Source organism: Pteropus alecto, unplaced genomic scaffold (genome assembly GCF_000325575.1).
Source record: "Pteropus alecto unplaced genomic scaffold, ASM32557v1 scaffold12, whole genome shotgun sequence".
NCBI classification, from domain to species: domain Eukaryota; kingdom Metazoa; phylum Chordata; class Mammalia; order Chiroptera; family Pteropodidae; genus Pteropus; species Pteropus alecto.
Genome location: NW_006432669.1, coordinates 10,949,756 through 10,970,456, shown reverse-complemented (window position 1 = coordinate 10,970,456; position 20,701 = coordinate 10,949,756). Strand labels below are relative to the sequence as shown.

The following is a 20,701-nucleotide window of genomic DNA, read 5'->3' as shown; positions in this document are numbered from 1 at the left end:
ATTTTTTTTTTTTTTCTCTTTTAGCTCCTCAGAAAACTCAGGCTTCCCAAGCAAATCATGAGTTGAAGCTTTGTCCTCATGATCATTTCCATAGACTGATGACAACAAAAGCAGATGAGGTGATATGCTTTGGAATAGAAAGACACACAATTTGCCCATTCAAACAAAATACCGGGGACTCACTGGAAATTTTAGTTGTTATTATAAATGCCTTAAGATCAGGCCAAAGGCATAGGATGTTATCTAATCATGTTATCTAATTAAGTGGTCTTTATGTTAGATTTCCTGGCTCTTCCTTTCCATCCTAGCACAAACTCTAAACTACCTATATACAACCAAAGCCAAGTTCCTAGTACGTTTTCAGTCTTTGATCCTGTCTCTTTCTTCATGGGGACATATTTCCATTCTCAAGCTCTCTAGCCATCCACTTATAATCATAAAGGCCTGTTTTGTATGGACTTTGAAGTCAAAAGGGAGGAGGCCTGGGGAACTCACTCTGTGTCTTTTAATTACAGATATATCCAGTGTTGGAGAAGGAGGGCAGAACATGCTTGGCCCTCATCATCTGGAACAAAGAATGTAATTATCTTGCCAATCGACATGGTTCTGAAGTTGACCTTTTGGGGATGCAAGACCTGCTTGAAAGCCTTGGATACTCAGTGGTTGAAAAAGTGAATCTCACAGCTCTGGTAATGACTCAAGGAAGTGGGACAAGCTTCCTTTCCTCTTAAACAGTTTTGAATTTCTTCCATAGCAGCTATAAAAACAAAATGTTTCAGGAATTACATTTGCTCCAGAATAGGATCTCCTAGATTTCAGCCTTCTCCAAGGCACAATCTCATATCAGAAATTTAGAGCAGCTCTATATAACAGTATTTCACTAGAAATGTTGAATCTTTCTAAAGGTCTCAATGTTGGAGACCTCTATTACTTGATAGTCTGGGTGAGATGAAAGATATAGGCCCTGAAATTTCCTGATACCTACAGAATGAGCTCATGAGGTTTTTATAATTTCAGTGTCTATAATATCATGTGTCTAAATGTAAAAAAAGGTATATAGAAAAAAGTTTATATACACACAATTATGATTCTGGCTCTACCAAAAATATCCTGAATGACCTTTCACAAACCATTTTAAATTTAAGTTTCTATTGTTCCATGATGAAGGGATTTGTTGTGTTTATAATTTTTGTCAGTAGAAAACTCTTTATCTCTGTCTCTTATTATTATTATTTTTTTTAATGAAAACTTATGGTAACATCAACATATAAAACAGATGAAATCAGCGCCTTCTTATTAGTGTCATCTCACTTGCTCCTTATTTTGCTTCATCTCCCAACATCTTCTTAGGTCTAAATCACCTGATTCCTTGGTGCCTACTCCTTTTTGTAAACTCCATCTACATTTGAGTGCAAACTGCACATGGAGGGTTCCTTTATAGTAACTCTGCAGTCCCTTTCAGGAAATGGAAATAGTGCTAAGGCTGTTTGCTGCCCGCCAAGAGCACCGATCCTCAGACAGCACAATCCTGGTGTTTATGTCACATGGCATCCTGGATGGGATGTGTGGGGTAAAGCACAGAGATCAAGAGCCCGATATTCTTCACGATGATACCATCTTAAAAATTTTCAACAATCGCAACTGCCAGAGTCTAAGAGAAAAACCCAAGGTCATCATCATGCAGGCCTGCAGAGGCAGTGAGTCTGAGTTGGGGGAACCCAAGGAGTAGCCATGCACTTTTTTCTATTAGCCTAATATCTCGACTTACTTTCTTAGTGATGAGTGAAAAAAAAAAAAAATTTAGTACCACCGTTAGACCCATTCCAGAAATTGTATTAAGTCTTTATTATTTATAAATAAATAAGTAGCCTAGAATAATTAGGATTGCCTAATTATTTGGGACCAAGCTGTCAAGTTTATCTTAAACTTAAGTGGGCTCTGTACGGTTTCCAGTCAGTGAGGTAGTTTTTCTAGTAGTAAGATACTTGGATTTTTAATAAATTCCATTTTGAAATGTACTGAAGTAAAGGTACAATGGCAAAAAAAATTTTGTGTATGTTTGTGTTTGAATATAACATCTTTCATACAACATGGGTGTCTCTCTCAGGAGGTGCTGGGACTGTTTGGGTGACTGACATAGGAGGAGACTCTGCATATACATATGACCATACTTATCAGTGTTACTTCTGGAGTGATGCTGTCACAAAGACCCATGTGGAGAAGGACTTCATTGCTTTCAAATCTTCAACTCCACATAAGTGACTTCAAAGAAGATAACTTCTTAATCTATTAGTTCCTATATTATACACTTGGATCTGATCATATCTTACTACTAATATAAGAACATTTCCTCTCTAATGAGGTATTTTAGGTAGAAAAGACATAAAATACTAAAATTTTCATAGCTAGAAATCTATAAGTCTTGATTTGGGAGGAAATTTTCAAACTAAACAGGAGTTTGGTGAGAATCCAGACTTAAAATAGTCTAACTATAAATAAAATAAGAGGTTTTATTTTTTTAAATATACTCATGTTAAAGAAATGTATCATCTTCTCATGGTTTGGTCCACCTGATCAACTACTAGCAATTAAATGAGCCTATCAGGAAAACTGTAATACTTGCTCCACAAATCCTAGAACCTCTTGGGCCTGTTATTTGAATGCAGTCTTAGGAAATTAGTTAACATTCAAATGCCTACCTTCAAGATAATGCAACCAATGACTGAAAATCCTTCTTTGGTAGGAAAATTTTAGTAGGGGATAGAAACAGCAAATATCCCCAGTTGATTATGGTCTAACCTGTAGGAAACTATTTAACAGTCATCCACAATACTGTTTTAGCAACTGTTTAGATAACAAGGGCAATTTTATAAACCTAGGTTACACAAGTTAGAGTTTTAAGTGCTCTAGTGTAGTAAGCACAAGCTTTAATGTGCATAGAAACCACTTGGGAATCTCTTTAAAATGTAGATTTCTGATTCAGTACATCTGGAGAAGAGGCTGAGATTCTGCCTTTCTGAAAATCTCCGTGGTGATGCCAGTGCTGTTGGTCCATGAGTGTATGTGAGTAGCAAGGGACTAGTGGACCCTCTGAGTCCCGCCTGGAGAAACAGGAAAAAGGCCATGCAGGCAGCTCCCACTGCACAGCTGGAACAGGTGGACCTCACTTTATTTTACATATTAGAGAATACATATTTAAAAGAAAAGCTCTACACTTTTTGCTATTAAAGGTATTTAAAAAGTCATATGCAGCTGGATGCATATTTTAAGAGATTGTTTAATTTAGTTCAGAAAATAAAGTCTACTATGAAATTCTTGCATTCATTTTTTTGGATACATACCGTGTACTAGGATTGGGCTAGGTGCAGCTCATATAATATACAACTGAAACAGATAAGGTTACTGAACCTTACGGAGTGCATATTCAGGCCAGAGAAGCAGAAATTAATTGAGGGGAAATATATACTCTACATAACAGAAATAAATAATGATTGTCAACTGCGATAAGTGATTTAAAGAAAAATTTGTGCTCATATTTGAAAGATGAAAGAGTTAACCATGTTAAGGCTAAGAGAGGAACATTACAGATAGAAAAAACAGAATACACAGAGGACCTGAGGAAGAAAAGAACTTGGAAACAGGGCCAATGAGGCTGGAGCATGGAGCCAGCAGAGAGTTACCAAGAGGGAGACTGAAGAGGTAGGCAGGAGCCACATAATTGAGGCCTCATATATTAGGGAAGGATTTGGTGCTTTATACTATTACACTTTATGACTAATATTACTTTATACTAATATTAATAGAAAATTTTGGTAAAATTTAAGCAAGGAAACGATAACATTTTTATTTTTAAATGATCGCTCTGGGGATATCATGGGAAACGGATTACACTACAGTAAGTGTAGATATAAAGAGACAAGTTAAAATGTCATTGCTGTATTATAAGCCATATGTGATGATAGTCTTGGAATGAGGTAAGTTGTTGCATACAAGAAATAATTAGTATATAGAAATTAATTTTGATCTTGTGGTTTAGTGGATAGGGCAGGTGAAGAAGAAGGGATGATTGAAGTGACTCAATTTTGAGAGTGGATAACTGGTGCATTCACTAAAATGGGAACCCTGCAAGAAGTCTGAGATGCTTTTGGCATATTTCAAGCTGAAATGAAAAGTAAAGAGTTACATAGCTGTGTTTTTCAGAGGAGAGATCTATGTTAGAGTTTTGGGAGATCCTTGCCTAAGGATGATATTTAATATTCTAAAAATTGATAAAACTATATAGGAACAGAGAATAGAGTAAGAAGAGACCCTACAGCTAAGACTGGAAGAACTGTAGAGTTCAAGATCAGAGATAGAAGTATTAATCATCAAATTAGACTAAGAAGGTATGGTCAGGGAATCAGAAAAAAAAATTGGGAGAATGTGTTGTCAGAGCTACCATGAAAGTTGTAATTACCGGTAGTTTCTGATGTGAATGAAAGATCAGGTAAAGGCGAGGCCCAATCAATTACCATTAGATTTAATGACTTAGAGGACATGGGTGGCTTTGGGAAAAGCTATTTAGCAAAATACAGTGTGGTAGGGAAAATCTACACAAGAGTGAGGAGGCTAGGAGAAAATAAAGATGGTGAATAGAGACACATTTGAGAACTTTAAGTATAAAAAGGAAGAAGAAATAACAAGATAGCTGTGGATAAACTGACAATAGAATATTAGCTTTGTTATGATGAAAGGTATTTGATTGCATCGCAGTGATAAAGAGAAGTATTAATTCAAAAGATGTTGACACGACAAAACTATAAGTGCAAAAATTATACTAGAAAACTGTCAGGATAGAGAGAAGGCCCAGAATTAAGAAACATCAAGAGTTGGATCCTTCTTTTTTTTTTTTCCTATTATGTAGTAAATGCTGAAAGGACTTACATTCTTTCCCACTACTTGCAATCCTAAGGGCCATAACTTAGGTCCTGCTATTAAGGAAGTCAAGGGTATGTATGATTGAGGGTCCATGATGGTTTTCTCTGGGCTGCTATAAAAGTCTGAGGTCCCAGCTATATCTAGATTTGGTCTCCCTTTTCCTTCCAAAGCAGCAAAATCAAACTTTTTCCAAATCTGTGGTTCTATGAGTTGTATACATTTAAAGGCCACATTCTCCAACATATTTTAATACTTTTTATTTGCTGATAATATTTCTTGGAGAATGAACACAAATGGCTCTCTCTTCATTTCCCAACTTATCTACTATTTCAAAGAATATTCTTGGTGTCATCATTTGGAGGAGATTTTTTGAAAGGTAGAAATCTTCTTGTCCTTTTAATTTTATGCCCCCAGAAAACTTTGTAGAACCATTCACAAAAGTTTTTTTGGGAATCCTGAAACTCTTAAGTCCTCTCGATGCTCTGGACCCAAGGAAAACGTAAAGGTTTCTTCTGTCGATACTGTCTGGTCACAGCCTTAATACATACCATAAATTTTCTCACTCTTGAGAGAGAAGTTCAAATTTCCTTTTTAGAAATTCTCTCAAGGTTTTCTTTACTACTTTAGGTTCAACATTCTTTTGAGACACCAAATGTGCTGACTCAGATGCCCACAATTGAGAGTATCTATGACACAATATTTCTACCTCTTCCCTGGAATTTAAAACTCATATGAAGCATCTCAGGTAGATGAATCCAAGTGGATTTGTGGTCTCCCAGCTCAGAGTCTGTACATAAAGTCTAGATAAAGTGAAGAATAATAATAGAGTGCCGTGCCGCTGCCCAGTGATCACTAAGGCTCACTTTATCTGCCTTTTCTTAATGGCCCTTGGTGAAACCCTGCTTTGATTTGACTTTGATCATAGTATAAGATAATTCCATAAAAAATGATAAGAAAGCTAGAAAAACACTTCATTTCTTATTTCTCTCAAGAACCTACTCAGTGAGTAGGAAATATTTAGTTCTGATGCATGTACAAAACAAAATAATCGGGCACGTTATGTACAGCTGGTGGTGTTTGGCTTCCTCCCCAAGAAGTCAGTTTTGCTGAGTCACATCCCTACTCTGTTTGTGATGAGGCCTGTCCGTACCACCATGTCAAATGACTACTACTGGCTCTACGCTGAGGCAATTAGGCCCTAGTACAGACCTTCCCATTTGCGCATACAGGTTCATAGCCCTTTTGTGAAGATATATATCACAGTAGAGATTAATTCTATTTATATCTTACTTCCAATAGTCTACTTACTCATGTTCCCTTCTCTCTACTTTTTCCAGGAAAATAGCATTATGATCTCTATGAATCTACTATTTTACAAGGTCAATTTTAGACCAAGAACATTTTTGTACCAAACTTCCCAACTGCCCACTCTCCGCAAATACCAGGCTAAAATCATTACCATAATGTTATGTAAATGAATGCTCAATAAAAGTCCTTTAAAAGTAGGCTTGTTTTCTCATTTTCTCATAAAGGTAAGTCATCCTCATCACAAAACAAATTTTAAGTGTAGAGAAACATAAAAACAAATTTTAAGTATAGAGAAACATAAAAACAAATTTTAAGTGTAGAGAAACATAAAAACATTTTTTAATGAAGAAATAATATTTCTTAACCTATTGTAACTCTCTTTGTAATAAGCCCAACTTGTTTTTATAAAGTTCATTAACTTCGTATTATCAATTCTGTTTCTGTTTTCGTTATTTTGTCTTCGCCATCAATTAATAGCAATAAAAAATGCCCTAAATATGATTTTTGTTTTATAATATTCCACCAGACATTATAGCATATATTATATATATTATAGTACATATTATTTAAACTTTTGTATTTTGTTTTCAATATTTATTTCCTACACACTGTGTAATGATGAATATTTTTATGCTTTTACTTTGTCTAGGTATAAGTTTATTTTCTTAGAAAGCATTTCTAAAAGTGGAATTTCTAGATGCAAGTATAAATACTTTTACACTTTTTATTGTCAAAATTTTATGCCAAATTTTATCAATACAACAAATCTAAGGTAATGAATGACAAAGAAATTAAATGTCTCTTTTTAATCAAGGTACTAACTTAATATAGGAAAATCAAATTCATCGATACATTTTTTTTCCATTGGCATTTTTTTGCTATTATTGGACTTTTAACATTTTTATTAGCTAGTTTTTATGTGAATTATTAATTCAGATTATTTTCCCATTTTGTTACAAGTCTTGTGTGTTTTTCTTATCAACTTATGTAAATCCTTTCTGTATAACAGATTAGCTCATGGTCATATATTAGCAAGCATTTTTTTAGTTAGTCGTTTGATAATAAATTTTGTATATATTATGTGACATATAAGCCACTCAAATTTTTAGTAATAGAATTCAAGTACATTTCTTTCCATTTGCTTCTGTTTTTCAAGCTTAAATATTGTACAACCCCAATTATAATTAAAATAATAATTTCTTATAATTTTTTTAAGATTTTTTTCCTTCTCTAAAACATATATTATTTATTTGCTATGAACTATGGGGCTTTATTACTGAGTATACTATTGATGTTTTTCAGTGAATGTGAAAGATAAACTACTTGAAGCATGCTTCATTTTCTTACAAAGTGTAACATTGTCTTTAACATTAGTTTAGAATGTATTCTGGGCTATTTGTTTTTGGGGGCTATAAAATAAAGATGCTAAATTTGATATGTATGTTAGGGAATCTTTCACTATCAGAGATTGAAATCCACTCAAACTAGCTTCAAAACAAAACAAAACAAAATAAAACAAAACAAAACAATGGCATTAATGTCAGCATACAGCAGGTAATTCGATATTCCTTCAGACAGAAAACAAATAGGTGTCTGAAAATATGGTCTAGAAAATTGTAAGTAAGGAAATCATTCTCTCCGATTAGCATCTCCATTGTAGAATGAGTCCTTCATTTATATCTTGCATTTATAAAATACTATTTTTAAATAAATTGATTAAGTTATCTGACACCAGTTTCTAGGTACAAAGTGGTTACACTAACACTTGACTCATGTAGAGCAGGTGCTATATTCTGTGTATGTTTTGCCTCCCTGTTGCACTACCTGTCACATAGTGGGCAACTGTTTATGGTAGAAGTCATACTGTTACATGCATTGATTTATCTTTCAGGACTATGCCACATCACATAATCTAGTCATTGTGGTTTTATAATCTTCACTAGTCCTCCATTATTCACACTCTCCTTAGTTATTCTTGTATTGTATGTGCTCCTAGGTGAATTTTAGAATGATGTCATAAGTTTTCTGACAATTAAAATGGGATTTCAGTGGGAATTAAATATGTATGTTTGGTTACTTAGGGTAATATTGTATGTATTAAGTAAGCCACATAGTCTTTTTTATCTTTAAGCAGAGATTTATATTTTTTTACATATAACCTCAAATTTTGAGATGAGGATATTCCTAGACAAACTGTATTTTCTTACAATTTTAAGTAAGAATTTTTTCCTCCATAGTTTCCAATTGATTGTTGCTGTGAATGTTAAGAAAAGAAAATGGCAGGCACTATTAATTCTTAAATATAAATTTAATTCAAGATCTGTACTGAACATTCACTGATCCACAGAATTTTTCACATAATTTTCCTTTTGAAAATTCTACATATAAAATTTTATCATCTGCAAACCATAGTTTTGTCTCCTTCTTGCCAATATTCACAGCTTTTATTTCATATTCATGAAGTGCTATATTTATCATATACCTCTAGATAAAACAGAACAATTAAGTTAGTGACAGTGGGCATTCTTAACTTACTTTAATGGAAATGACTCCAGTATTTCATCATTAAGCATATTTCCTGTTGATTTAAGCTAGATTTTTGGATAATAAAATGTATATTTACATTGTTATTTTTCATACCATTTGTCTTTCTCTCAGGAATGAATGTTATTTTGGGCCTTTATATAGAAGAGAGTAAATAGAAAGAAAGTATGATCTTTTTATTTGAACTACTGTTATTATATTAATAGGTATGCTGATATAAGCAATGATTATATTCTTAGGATGAAATCCTCTTTGACATAGAGAATTATTCATTTACTCTCCCCCTAAAATAATAATATTACTAATATTTTATTTAGAATGACCATATTTATAATTATTGATTGGATTCTCACTTATTTTAATTTTGATTTATATCGATTTGATTTATTTTTTATTTCTAACTTGGTCATAGGTTATTTTAAATAATATTTTTCAGTGAACTGACTCATATTTTTAATGAACCCTAGAATATCTGAAAATGTCTTATACATGAACTCACTTATAAGTTCACCTAAAGACACATATAAGGGCCAGCCTGTATTTATTCCTTAGTAATAGCTTTTAAAAATTATCAAAACATAAAATTAAAAAAAAATTACCAATATATATCTATATATGTGTATTCATTATTTTACTTTTCAATCTGTAGACAAAAGCCAATTTATATAAGCACTAAAAAATGCTTTATTGTTTTAATACTGAGAACATTAAGACTATGTAAAAATATCCCATTACATTTGAAAGTTATAAAGAGGGAAATGAAGATCACCTGTGTTCTACAAGATGATTTGTGTTCTCTCTTTCATCTTGCTGTCTTTATCTCTCTGTCTCCACATGTACAGACTCCCAGATGTATTTAGAAACATACTGTACAAGTTAATCTATGACTTGCTTTAAAAAAAAAAATTGCCTAGGATTAAAGTAACAGAGATGTAAAGCATCAGTAATATAAAACAGCATATGCTTAAAAATCGGGGGGAAGGCAATCTAGTGCCGATTTGGTGGTAGTGGTGGGGTATCTCCCTCGTGTCCTCACCCCTTTCTGACACCCTTCAATGAGACCTTCAAAGGTCATTTCTTCGTTCAATGTGTCTTTTGGAGCTACAGCCTTTCCTAGCATTGAAGCACAGCACTCCAGCCAACAAGAAAGAGGAAAAGACGAAAAAGTGCATGAACCCTTCCTTTTGGAGAACCGTTTCTTCCTATAAGCCATTAACCATAATTTCATCACAAAGCAACTCGTAGCTGAACGGAAGCTGAGAAATCAAGTGTTTATTGCATTGTTGCCACATGCCTAACTAAAAAATTGGGGTTTTTATTAGGACAGGGAAAAGATATTGAGTCTCAAGTGGCTCTCTCTGACATAGATTATTTCAATAATTAATGACTGCCTAATATTCTATTTAATGGATACATTAGAATGTATTTTACTTGTTTAGGTAATTCCCAAATTTGTTATCATCTTAAAACAATTTTATAATAAAAATTTCCTTGTGAATAAACCTTTAACTTTCTCTCTGATAACATTATTGGAATAAATTCTCAGAACTAAAATGACAGGATCAAATGCATTAAAATTTAAATTCTCTATGTACGGTATTGCTCAAAAAATTGTCCAAATATGCACTTCCTATGAGCCAAATGTGATATGGTCCATTTTCCCCTATTTCACCAACATGATGCATAATCTGTTTTATTAATTTGTTAAACCCGAAACAAAATTACTTTAACTTTTGTTTCTTAGCTTTATAAATTAGTTAAGCATCCTTTCCTGTGCTTATTGGTCACTGTATAAATGTTAGATGTCAACCTGTGTTAGGGCCCCCTCGTGCCCACAAATTTTACACAGGGCTACCTTCAGCTCAGAGGAATTTGCTCCTGGGCTCCATTTCTGCCTTTAAGCCCTGCCTGGGCTGTTCCTCTTACTTGACAAGCATATTCTCTTGCCGAGAATTTTCTAAACCCTCCGCCTAAAACAATCCCTTCTCATATCCCCATATCTATGTGACTTGGTACTGCCCTTCTTTGGGTCTCACTTATAACTGAGGCTTTCCCTCACCACTCTAAATAAAAATAGCATGCCCTTTCTGTCTCTGATACTCCCTAAATCCTTACCCTCCTTCATTATCTTTCCACAATACTGGTTATCATATGGCACACTATATAACGATCTGTTTCTATTTATATGCCCATTTCATCCCATAAGAATATAATTTCCATGAGTGCAACGACTTTGTTTTATTTGTTATGGTACTTACAGAGCTTAAAACAATACCAGGCACAGAGCAGACACTAATTTTTTTTTTTTTTTTTTTTTTTTTTTTTTTTGGCTAGATGAATAAATCTATCTAGAAAAAAAATTATTCCTTAGAGCTATAGAGATAGAATATGTAATATATTTTGCAAATGGCTTTGCAATATAAACTTCTTATTTTTTACAACATAAAACAGGTTTTTGTTTTAGCTGAGGATTTCTCCGCCCAATTTTATCAAACCTACTCCATTTTTTTCTAGATTCTTATTTGAGAACATCTATTATTTGTTAGAAATTCATAATACATTTTTTCCTTCACAACCAAACATCTTTCATTCCATAAACAGTGTTTGTATGTTTGTTCTCTGCCTGATTCAATACCACTTGTTTGGGATATAACAATAAAAAATGCTACTTATATAGAGCTTATTATTTATTTATTTATTTATTTATTTATTTATTATTATTATTTTTGCTACTCTTATAGAGCTTATTTCACATAAATATCTAAAACACATAGCTGTCTTCTGATTGTTTGTGTCCCCCCCCCAAATTCATATGTTGAAATCCTAATGCTCAATATAATGGTATTAGAAGGTGAGGTCTTTGAGGGAGGTGAGTAGGTCAGGGGGTGGAGCCCTCATGAATGGGATTAGTGCCTTATTAAAGAGGCTCCAGAGATCTCCCTAGCCTCTTCACGTATGTGATGATGCAAGGAAAAGTCTGAACCAGAAGAGGGCCTTCACTTGACCATGCTGGCACCATGATCTCAGACTTCTAGCCTCCAGAACTGTGAGCAAAATTTTCTGCTCTTTATAAGCCACTCATTGTGTGGTATTTTGTTTTAGCAACTCAAATGGACTAAAACGCATAGCATGTTCTAAACTTAACTAACAATCTTAGTTCAGCTCTGTTTCTCTTTCCAGAAACATTGTGCTGATTACTGACATTTCCATCCACACATTTGCCTTTGCCAGGAATCTAGCTTTGCAGATAACTTCTTCTTTTTTTCCCTTCTACATCAAATCAATCACCAAACATGCCAACTCTACTTCTTAAATTCCAAATCCATTTCGTTCTCCCAATACTCATTCTCACCAGTTCAGGTCGAACCACCTTTGTCTCTCACCTGAAATAGTGCATAGACTTACCTCTGGTCAACCTGAATTCACATTTGTCTCCCTTTAATATACAACTAGACTACCATTGAAGAGATTGCTCTGAAATGAATGTCATTCATCAGTTTATTAGTTCCCTATTCTTCTCAGAACAAAATATAAACATATTCTCATAATTCACAAATGCTATTTTGGTCTTACTTCCTTCAACTTTTCCTGTTCTATTTTGAAGCCCAGCTATACTGAACTACTTGCAATTTTCTGTTACTCTATAGGCCTTTATATGTTCTGTATGCCTTTCTGTCCACTAATCTTGCTTCTCTGGAATGACCACATTCTCTATTCCCAGAACGCTTAGCTGTCTAATCCCTCATTAATCATCATAATAGTAATAACAGTAATAACAAAAATAGTTACAACAGAAGCAACAAGAGCAAACATGAGAAAAAAATATTCATTTCGAATGTTTTTATTTATGCTAGGAGCTTCACAAAACATCCTATAATTTTTTTTCATTGAAGATTCATCTCAGATACCAGCTCCTTCAGGAAATTTTCTTTGATAATTTCTCCCAACTCTTATTGTTGGTACTCCAACAATGTTTTCACATGTTCTTGAGAGACAGTATTTATCAGACAGGGTCCACATGAGACAAAAAGTTGGGGAAAAGGAATCTGAATGTGACTACAAAAGTATAACAACTTGTTATTATAATAGTGATGGTAGTTACTAAAATCCACACATATATTAAAATTAGCTAGAATGACACACACAATGAGTGTATGTTAAACTAGTGAAATCTGAATAAGATCCTTGGATTTCATCAGTATCAATTTCCTCATTTTAATATTGTACTATAATTACATGAGGTGTTACCACTGTGGGAAATTGGATGAAGGTTATACAGGGTATCTTTGTAGATTTTCCCTCAGATTTTACATTCTTTTATTCATTGCGTACTTGTTGAGAACCTGATGTAGAAACTCAGTGTCAAATAGCTTGGATGAGACTAGAATAACCACATTAAACAACACAAAATTGCACACTGCAATAAGTAAGGAAATGTTGTGGGGAAGGGACTGTCTATATTGGCACAGACTTAGAGGAAGATTTAGGGCATCCAAGTTTCTTTGCAACCCTGGAATGTAGTGGGAAGTCATAGCCTGAACAGCCTGTACTTCCACCCGTGGCTTAGTCCTTCAGGTGTGTGTGTAGATGCATGTATATATGATTAAGTTCACATAACACAAAATGCATCCTCTTAAATGTTTAAAATGTGCAATTTAGTGGCTTTAGTATATTCAAAGTGTTGGGAAACCATCTCTTCCAATTTCAAAATATTTTCATCACCCAAAAATTAAACTCCATGCCTGCTAGGCAGTCCCTCCCCATTTTCCCCTTCCCTAGCTTCTGGTGACTAGTCATTCTGTTTCTATGGAGTTGCCTATTCTAGACATTTCATATATATAAAATTATACCACAAACTACGTGTGGACTTTCATGTTTGGTTTCTTTCATTTAGCATAAGATTTTAAAGGTTCATCCATGTTATAGCATATATCAATATTTTATTCTTTTTTATGACCACAGAATATTTCATTAAATACATTTACCACTTTTTATTCATTTTCCAAATGAAGGACATTGGGCTGTTTTCACTTTTAGGGTCTTATTACTAATGCTGCTATAAATATTTATATATAAGTGTTTGTTTTACTTAACATATGTTTTCAAATCTTTGGGAACACCTAGGAGTGGAAATGGTGGGCAATTCTACGTCTAATTTTTTTGATTAGTCTCTTGCTTCCTCCAACTGTATCCCTTGGCCCAAGCAACAGCACTATTACATTTGCCTTTAAATAATTTTGACAAATGCTACCGGGTAATCTCCTCAGCCCTAGCAGAGCACTGAGTTAGGCAAAATAGAGACAAGCCCTTTGGGCCAGGGCCTCAGCCACCAGACAGGGCAAATAAACAACTATAATCTTTTGAGAGAAAAAGTCCACTTTGCTCCTTTTGGTATTAGACACTTGTACAAGGAATTACGACCAATGTCTTTAAGATCACTACCAAGTTGGGAATCAGGGGGTGAGATCAAGGTAAGTCAAATGCTACAAAGCTCTCTTACTGAGATTTAGCTGTTTTTTGTTTTTATTTTTTCTTGATTAAGCATTCCCATTTGGTGTAGGCTTTTGAGTAGTATCTTGAGTTCCAAAAGAATTGATTCTGACAGTTTTTACCAGCTTATTCATTGCTTTTATTGGTGAGACAGACTTTTGATGTCCCCTACTATGCCATTTTCACTCATGATGTCTACTCTGTGTACATATTATTATAACTTCCTATAAATCTATAATTACTTCAAAATAAAAAATTTAATAAAAAAGCCTGGATCTCCCATATATATTTGATGAAGTATTGAATAAACAAAGAGTAATAAGAAACAAAATACTAATAACTAAGAAATGAAGTACTGTTTAAAATGTATTTTTGCATTCTTCCACCAGCAAAAATGTTAAGGTACAAATATTTTTGTCCTTTTCTTAAAAATTTTGGTATAAAACATGGTAACAAAAATACATGAATTATGTTAAAAATTATTGTTAATTTAATGTAGATTTATTTTATTCTATCACCAAAATTATGAGATATTAATTGTTACTGTCTTCAGAGATTTTTTTTCATCTCTGGAGATGGGAATAAAAAAGTAGAGAATATGTTTTTTTAATGTAAAAATAGACAAGATAACTTGAATACAGCAAATTACCTCAACTGCCTATCAGTATGTTTTTTATTTTATTTCCTTTTGAGACAGTGTTGATTTCTTTATTTATATAAGGAATATTTAAATTGTAGTTTCTTTAAAGAGGCATTTATTTCAAGTGTAGAGTAAGTGCTGATTCTGCAATTATTGTTAATTGGAGAATTTCCAACTTGCTTGTTGTGTTGAGAGCCTCATGATTTTGTCATTATTCCTTTCTCTTTTGTACCTCAAATTTGTGCAATGAAAAATATACTAAACTAAAATTATACTTACAAGTACATAATACTATAACTAAACTACTTTTTATGCTTTACAGATGGTGCAAACTCCACAGTGACGGATCTTGCATATCAATGACTCTTCTTTGCCGGTTAGTCAGAATCATGTAAAAGTTATTTGTGGTACTTGAATTTCACTTTACGAAAATAATTTTAAAGAATAGTTTTTACTTTTAGTATGAATTTTTAACATACATTTGAAAATAAAATTATAATATATTTTATTCATTTTAAATTTTTAATAAAAATTATATATATTTAAGATGTACAGCATGATATTTTGAAAATATATAGTGAAATAATTGTTGTATTGAAGCTAATTAACATATCCATTTCATCACATAGTTATCATTTTTTGACTGGGTGGTGAGAGCACCTGAAATCTACTCTCGGCAAATTTTCAGTATATAATATAGTATCATTAGCTATAATTAACTCTACATTAGGTCTCTAGACTTATCCTACATAACCGCAGCTACAAATACCTTTCTTAAAAATAAATTTATTTATTTAAATTAGTTTCAAGTATACACTACATTAGTTAGACATCTATAATATTCATAATATGATTCCCCCAATTGCTCCCTCCCTCCCCTGGCACTTGACTTAGCCATCATATTAATACTAACTACATTCCCTCTTCCACGCTTCCCATGCCCAACTATCAACTACTAATTTGTATTCCTTTAACCCTTCACCCCATTCTCCCAGCCTCCCAACTTCCCTCCCTTCTGTCCATCACCAAATTGTCCACTATAGTAGGATTTCATTTATTTTTAATGGCTGAGCAATATTCTGTTGTATATATGAATCATAATTTCTTTATCCAATCATCTGTTGATGGGCATTTAGATTGTTTCTATATCATGGCTATTGTAAATTGTGCTGCCATGAATATTGGAGTGCATAGAGCTTTATGAATTATTGTTTTGGTTTTCTTTGGATAAATACCCAGAAATGCAGTTGCTGGGTCAAAAGGTACATCCATTTTTTATTGTTTGAGGAACCTCCATACTGTTTTCCATAGCGGCTGTCCAATTTGCAATCCCACCAACAATGTATGAGGGTTCCCTTTTCTCCACATCCTCGCCAACACTTGCTGTTTTTTGATTTATTGATGATAGCCATTCTGACATGTATTAGGTGATATCTCATTGTGATTCTAATTTGTATTTCTCTGATAATTAGTGACCTTGAGCATCTTTTCATATGTCTGTTAGCCATCTGCATTTCCTCTTTGGAGAAGTATCTGTTCAGGTCTTCTGCCCATTTTTTAACTGGACTGTTTATTTTGTTGTTGTTGAGTTGTATAAGTTCTTTATAAATTTTAGATATTAACCCCTTATCAAATGTATCATTAGCAAATATCTTTTCCCGAACAGTCAGTTGTCTTTTTGTTTTGTTGATGGTTCCTTTGCTGTACAAAAACTTTTTAATTTGATGTAGTCCTATTTGTTTATTTTTTCTTCTATTTCCCTTGCCCAAGGAGATATATCTGAAAAGAAATTCCTGTTAGTAATATCAGAGAGTTTACTGTCTATGTTTTCTTCTAAAAGTTTTATGGTTTCAGGTCTTACAACAAATACCTTTTGACAAATATCTTCCCATTTCTCCTTGCCTCCCTCCCTACCTTGGTGACTACTGTTTTACTCTATGCTTCTATGTATTCAACTTTTTTAGATTCCACGTAGAAGTGACATCAAGCAGTACTTTTCTTTCTGTGTCTGGCTTATTTTGTTTAATATAATGTCTTCCAATTCCATCCATGTTGTCACAAACATAAGGATATCTTTCATTTTTATATATAACAAATTCTTTATGCATTCATCTATTGACAGGCACTTAGGTTGTTTCCATGTAGTGGCTATTTGCAATAGACCACTATTTGCAATGAACATGGGAGCATAGTTATCTCTTCCAGGTACTGATTTCATTTCCTTTGGTTATATCATCAGAAGAAGGATTGCTAGTTCATTTATTTATAAATTTTTGAGGAATCCATATATTGTTTTCTACAATGGCTCTACCTATTTGCATTCCTACGAAGAGTGTACAAGGGTCCTCTTTTCTCCACACCCTCAAAAACAGGTTATCATTTATCTATATGATGATAGCTATCTTAATAAGTAGGAGGTGATATTTCCGGTGGTTGTGATTTGCATTTCCCTGATGATTAGTGACACTGAGCACCTTTTCATACATCTGTTGGCCATTCATCTTTAGAAAAGCAGCTATTAAGATCACTGCCCATTTTTAAATCAAATTTTTTTTTGCAATTGAGTTGTATGAGAACAATACATATTTTTATTAGTGAGAAGACATTTACTTTAGGTAGCATTTTCATTTTTATTTTCACAAATCCAATTATCTTTCCAATATTGTTTTATGTTAAAGTAGCATTGAAAAGGAAGTGGTAAATATTATTATTTTTCTTTCTCTAACTTCAGGGGAAATCAAATGAAATGATTCTGATGAGGTTCAACTTATCAATATGTTACATGGTAAAGTGTTCCCCTTGAAATTTCCAAGAATAGTATAGATTTTTTAAGTCCAAAATAATTGAAGCACTGATAATGATTATGTTCTGCCTTAGAAAATTCTGAGTTTCACCCCCTTATTATATCAAATTAGGCCAGCCTCGTGTATATAACATATAGACAGACAATAAGGCTACCACAAATTCAAGAGCAATTTTATATCTCATATTAGTAAACATCTTTAATCATTTAGTAAGCAATCTTTCTGCAGAAGGAAATGTGGTAGCAATTAAATGGGCCATTTTAATATTAATTCTATTAATTCAGCAAACTATTAGACATCCTTTTGACATTGAAGGAAGGGGAAAAGCACAAGATATAATATATCTCATCACTTAGAATTTAATGGAAGTTTTATACATAAGAGTACATGAAAATTTAACTTTAAGATAAAAATGAGATTTCATAAATGAGACTTTATGTCAGCATTATGACGTAGGGTTTTGTTTTTTATTTTGTTTTATTTGTTTATACAATTCAGGTTGTTTGAGGTATAACTGACAAATGAAATCATAGGATATTTAAAATGTACATTGTGATCTGATACACACATACATTGTGAAAGGATTTTCACCATCTAGTTAATTAACATTATCATCTCATATATTTATTTTTTATTGTGTGATAATATTTAAGTTCTACTCTCTTGGCAAGTTTTAATTATACAACACAGTGTTATCAACTATAGTCACCGTGCTTTATGTTAGTTCCTCAGACCCTATTCCTCTTATAGCTGAAAGGTTGTACCTTTACTATTTTTTCCCTATTTCTCTCACACCTCAGCCTCCACTACTACTTTTCTACATTCTGTTTCTAAAGGTGTAACATTTGTTTTAGATTCCACATGAAAGTCATACCATGCAGTATTTGTCCTTCTCTGTCTTAACTTATTTCTCTAAGCATTATGAACTTGAGGTTTATAGATGTCATAAATGGAAGGATTTCCTTCTTTTTATGGCTGAATAATATTCCGTTGTATATATAGGCCACATTTTCCTTACCCATTCATTTGTCATGGACACTTAGGTTGTTTTATCTGGCTATTGTAAACAATGCTGCAAGGAATATGGGGGTACAATATACTTCACATAGTGATTTCATTTCCTTCAGATACATTCCCAGAAATGGGATTGCTGGCTCACACAGTAGTTCTATTTTTAATTTTTCCATAGTGGCTCTACCGGTTTACACTCCTACCAACAGTGCACAAGGGTCGCCTTCCCTCTGCATGCTCATCAGCACTTGTTATCCCTTGTCATTTTGATAATAGCCACTTCTAACAAATGTGAGGTGATAGCTCATTGTGGTTTCAATTTGCATTTTCCTGATGATAAGTGATGTTGAACACCTTTTTCATATACCTAATGGCCATTTTTCTTCTTTAAAAGAAGTCTATTCAGTTTCTCTGCCCAATTTTTAATCTTTTTTTTTTTTTTTTTTTTGCTATTGAGTTGAATGAATACTTTATATTGTGGATACTAACACTTTTAATTCATATGGAACTACAGAAAACCCCAAATAGCCAAATATTTCTTGAGAAATAAGAACAAAGCTGGGGCATCACACTTCCTGAGAAAGGTGTGCATACTGCTACTGTTGTATAAAATATTTGATAAATGTCTGTTAAGTCTCTCTGGTTGAATGTGTAGTTTAAGTCTAATGTTCCCTAATTGATTTTCTGTCTGGATGATCCGATTGTTGAAAGTGGTATAATGAAGTCCCCTACTATTCTATTTCTCCATTCAGGTCTGTTAATATTTGCATTATATTTTCAGGTGCTCCCACGTTGGGTGCATGAATATTTACAAATGTTATATTCTCCTGATAGACTGATCCTTGTATCATTATATAAAGACCTCTGTGTCTCTTATTACAGTCTTTGCTTAAACTGTCTCTCTCTTTTTCTCGCTAGCCCCTTCAACTTTCTTTTGGTTGCCACTTGCATGCAATATTTTTTTGCATCCCTTAACTTTTAGTCTGTATGTACCCTCAAGGTAAAGTGAATCTCTTGTAGGCAGTATATAATTGGGTCTTGTTTTTTTTTTTTTTTTTTTTTTTATCCATTCATGTACTCTACGCTTTTTGATTGGAGAATTTAGTCCATTTAAATTTCAAGTAATTATTGCTAGATATGGCCTTATTATTGAGATTCTTTTAATTGTTTACTGGCTATTTTGTAATTCCTTTGTTCTTTTCTTCTTCTCTTGGCATCTTCCTTTATGATTTGATAATTTTCTATAGTAGCATGCCTCAAATTCTATTTTTTGTGAATCTACAAAAAATCTGCTTTGTAGTTACCATTAAGTTTACATAAAATACCTTACATTTATAATAGTTTATTTTAAACTTATAACAACTTGATTTCAACACTTTATGTTTTTGATGTCACAATTTCTATCTTTTTACCTTGTGGATACACTGACAAATTATTATAGCTATAGTTATGTTTAATACTTTTGTTTTTTAAATTCTTTGTCAGGTAAATCACTCACTGACATTTCCTTAAGATCTGCTTCTGGAGTCTTAACTTTTGTTTGGGACACATTCCCTTTGGGACAGGATAGTTAGTTTAGAAAAGACACCTCAAGGCTCAGGATGTGGCTCTGGAATTTTTCCTCAGTCTCTTACTCAGTCTTCTCCCTGCAGCTCTGGAATTTCTCCATTGTCCCTTACTCAGATCTCTTCTTGTTTTGATTTCAAGCAGAAACTCCAGCAAGAGTAACTAGCCAAGGGCAGGAGACAAGATAAATGGCTTTGAGCTGCTTCTTTCCCTCCAGGTGGTATAGGAAACAAGCCAGGACCAGGAGGCAAGCTGGGTAGCCTTGGGAAACCCACCAGCACCCAAAAAAACAAAAGTCCTTAATTCAGAGAGTTGGGGCAGACTCTCTCTCTGAGCTGCTCACACTTTTCTTTTAAGTGTGTACTTTCGTTTTAATAAAACTTGCGCTTTCCAGCTCACTGTCCTGTCCTTAAATTCTTTC

At 33.3% G+C, this 20,701-nt stretch overlaps 1 protein-coding gene across 1 annotated transcript in view; it reads left to right on the top strand.

Moving 5' to 3' along the window:
• The window catches only part of LOC102894880 (caspase-12-like), a 17,351-nt gene extending 12,061 nt beyond the window's left edge, over nt 1-5,290 (top strand). The window contains exons 6-10 of the mRNA XM_025043772.1: nt 25-119; nt 516-689; nt 1,463-1,697; nt 2,108-2,254; nt 5,184-5,290. Of these exons, the coding sequence (XP_024899540.1) occupies nt 25-119; nt 516-689; nt 1,463-1,697; nt 2,108-2,254; nt 5,184-5,290 (758 nt within the window). The remainder of the gene's footprint in view (nt 1-24; nt 120-515; nt 690-1,462; nt 1,698-2,107; nt 2,255-5,183) is intronic.
• The last annotated feature ends 15,411 nt before the right edge of the window (nt 5,291-20,701 follow it).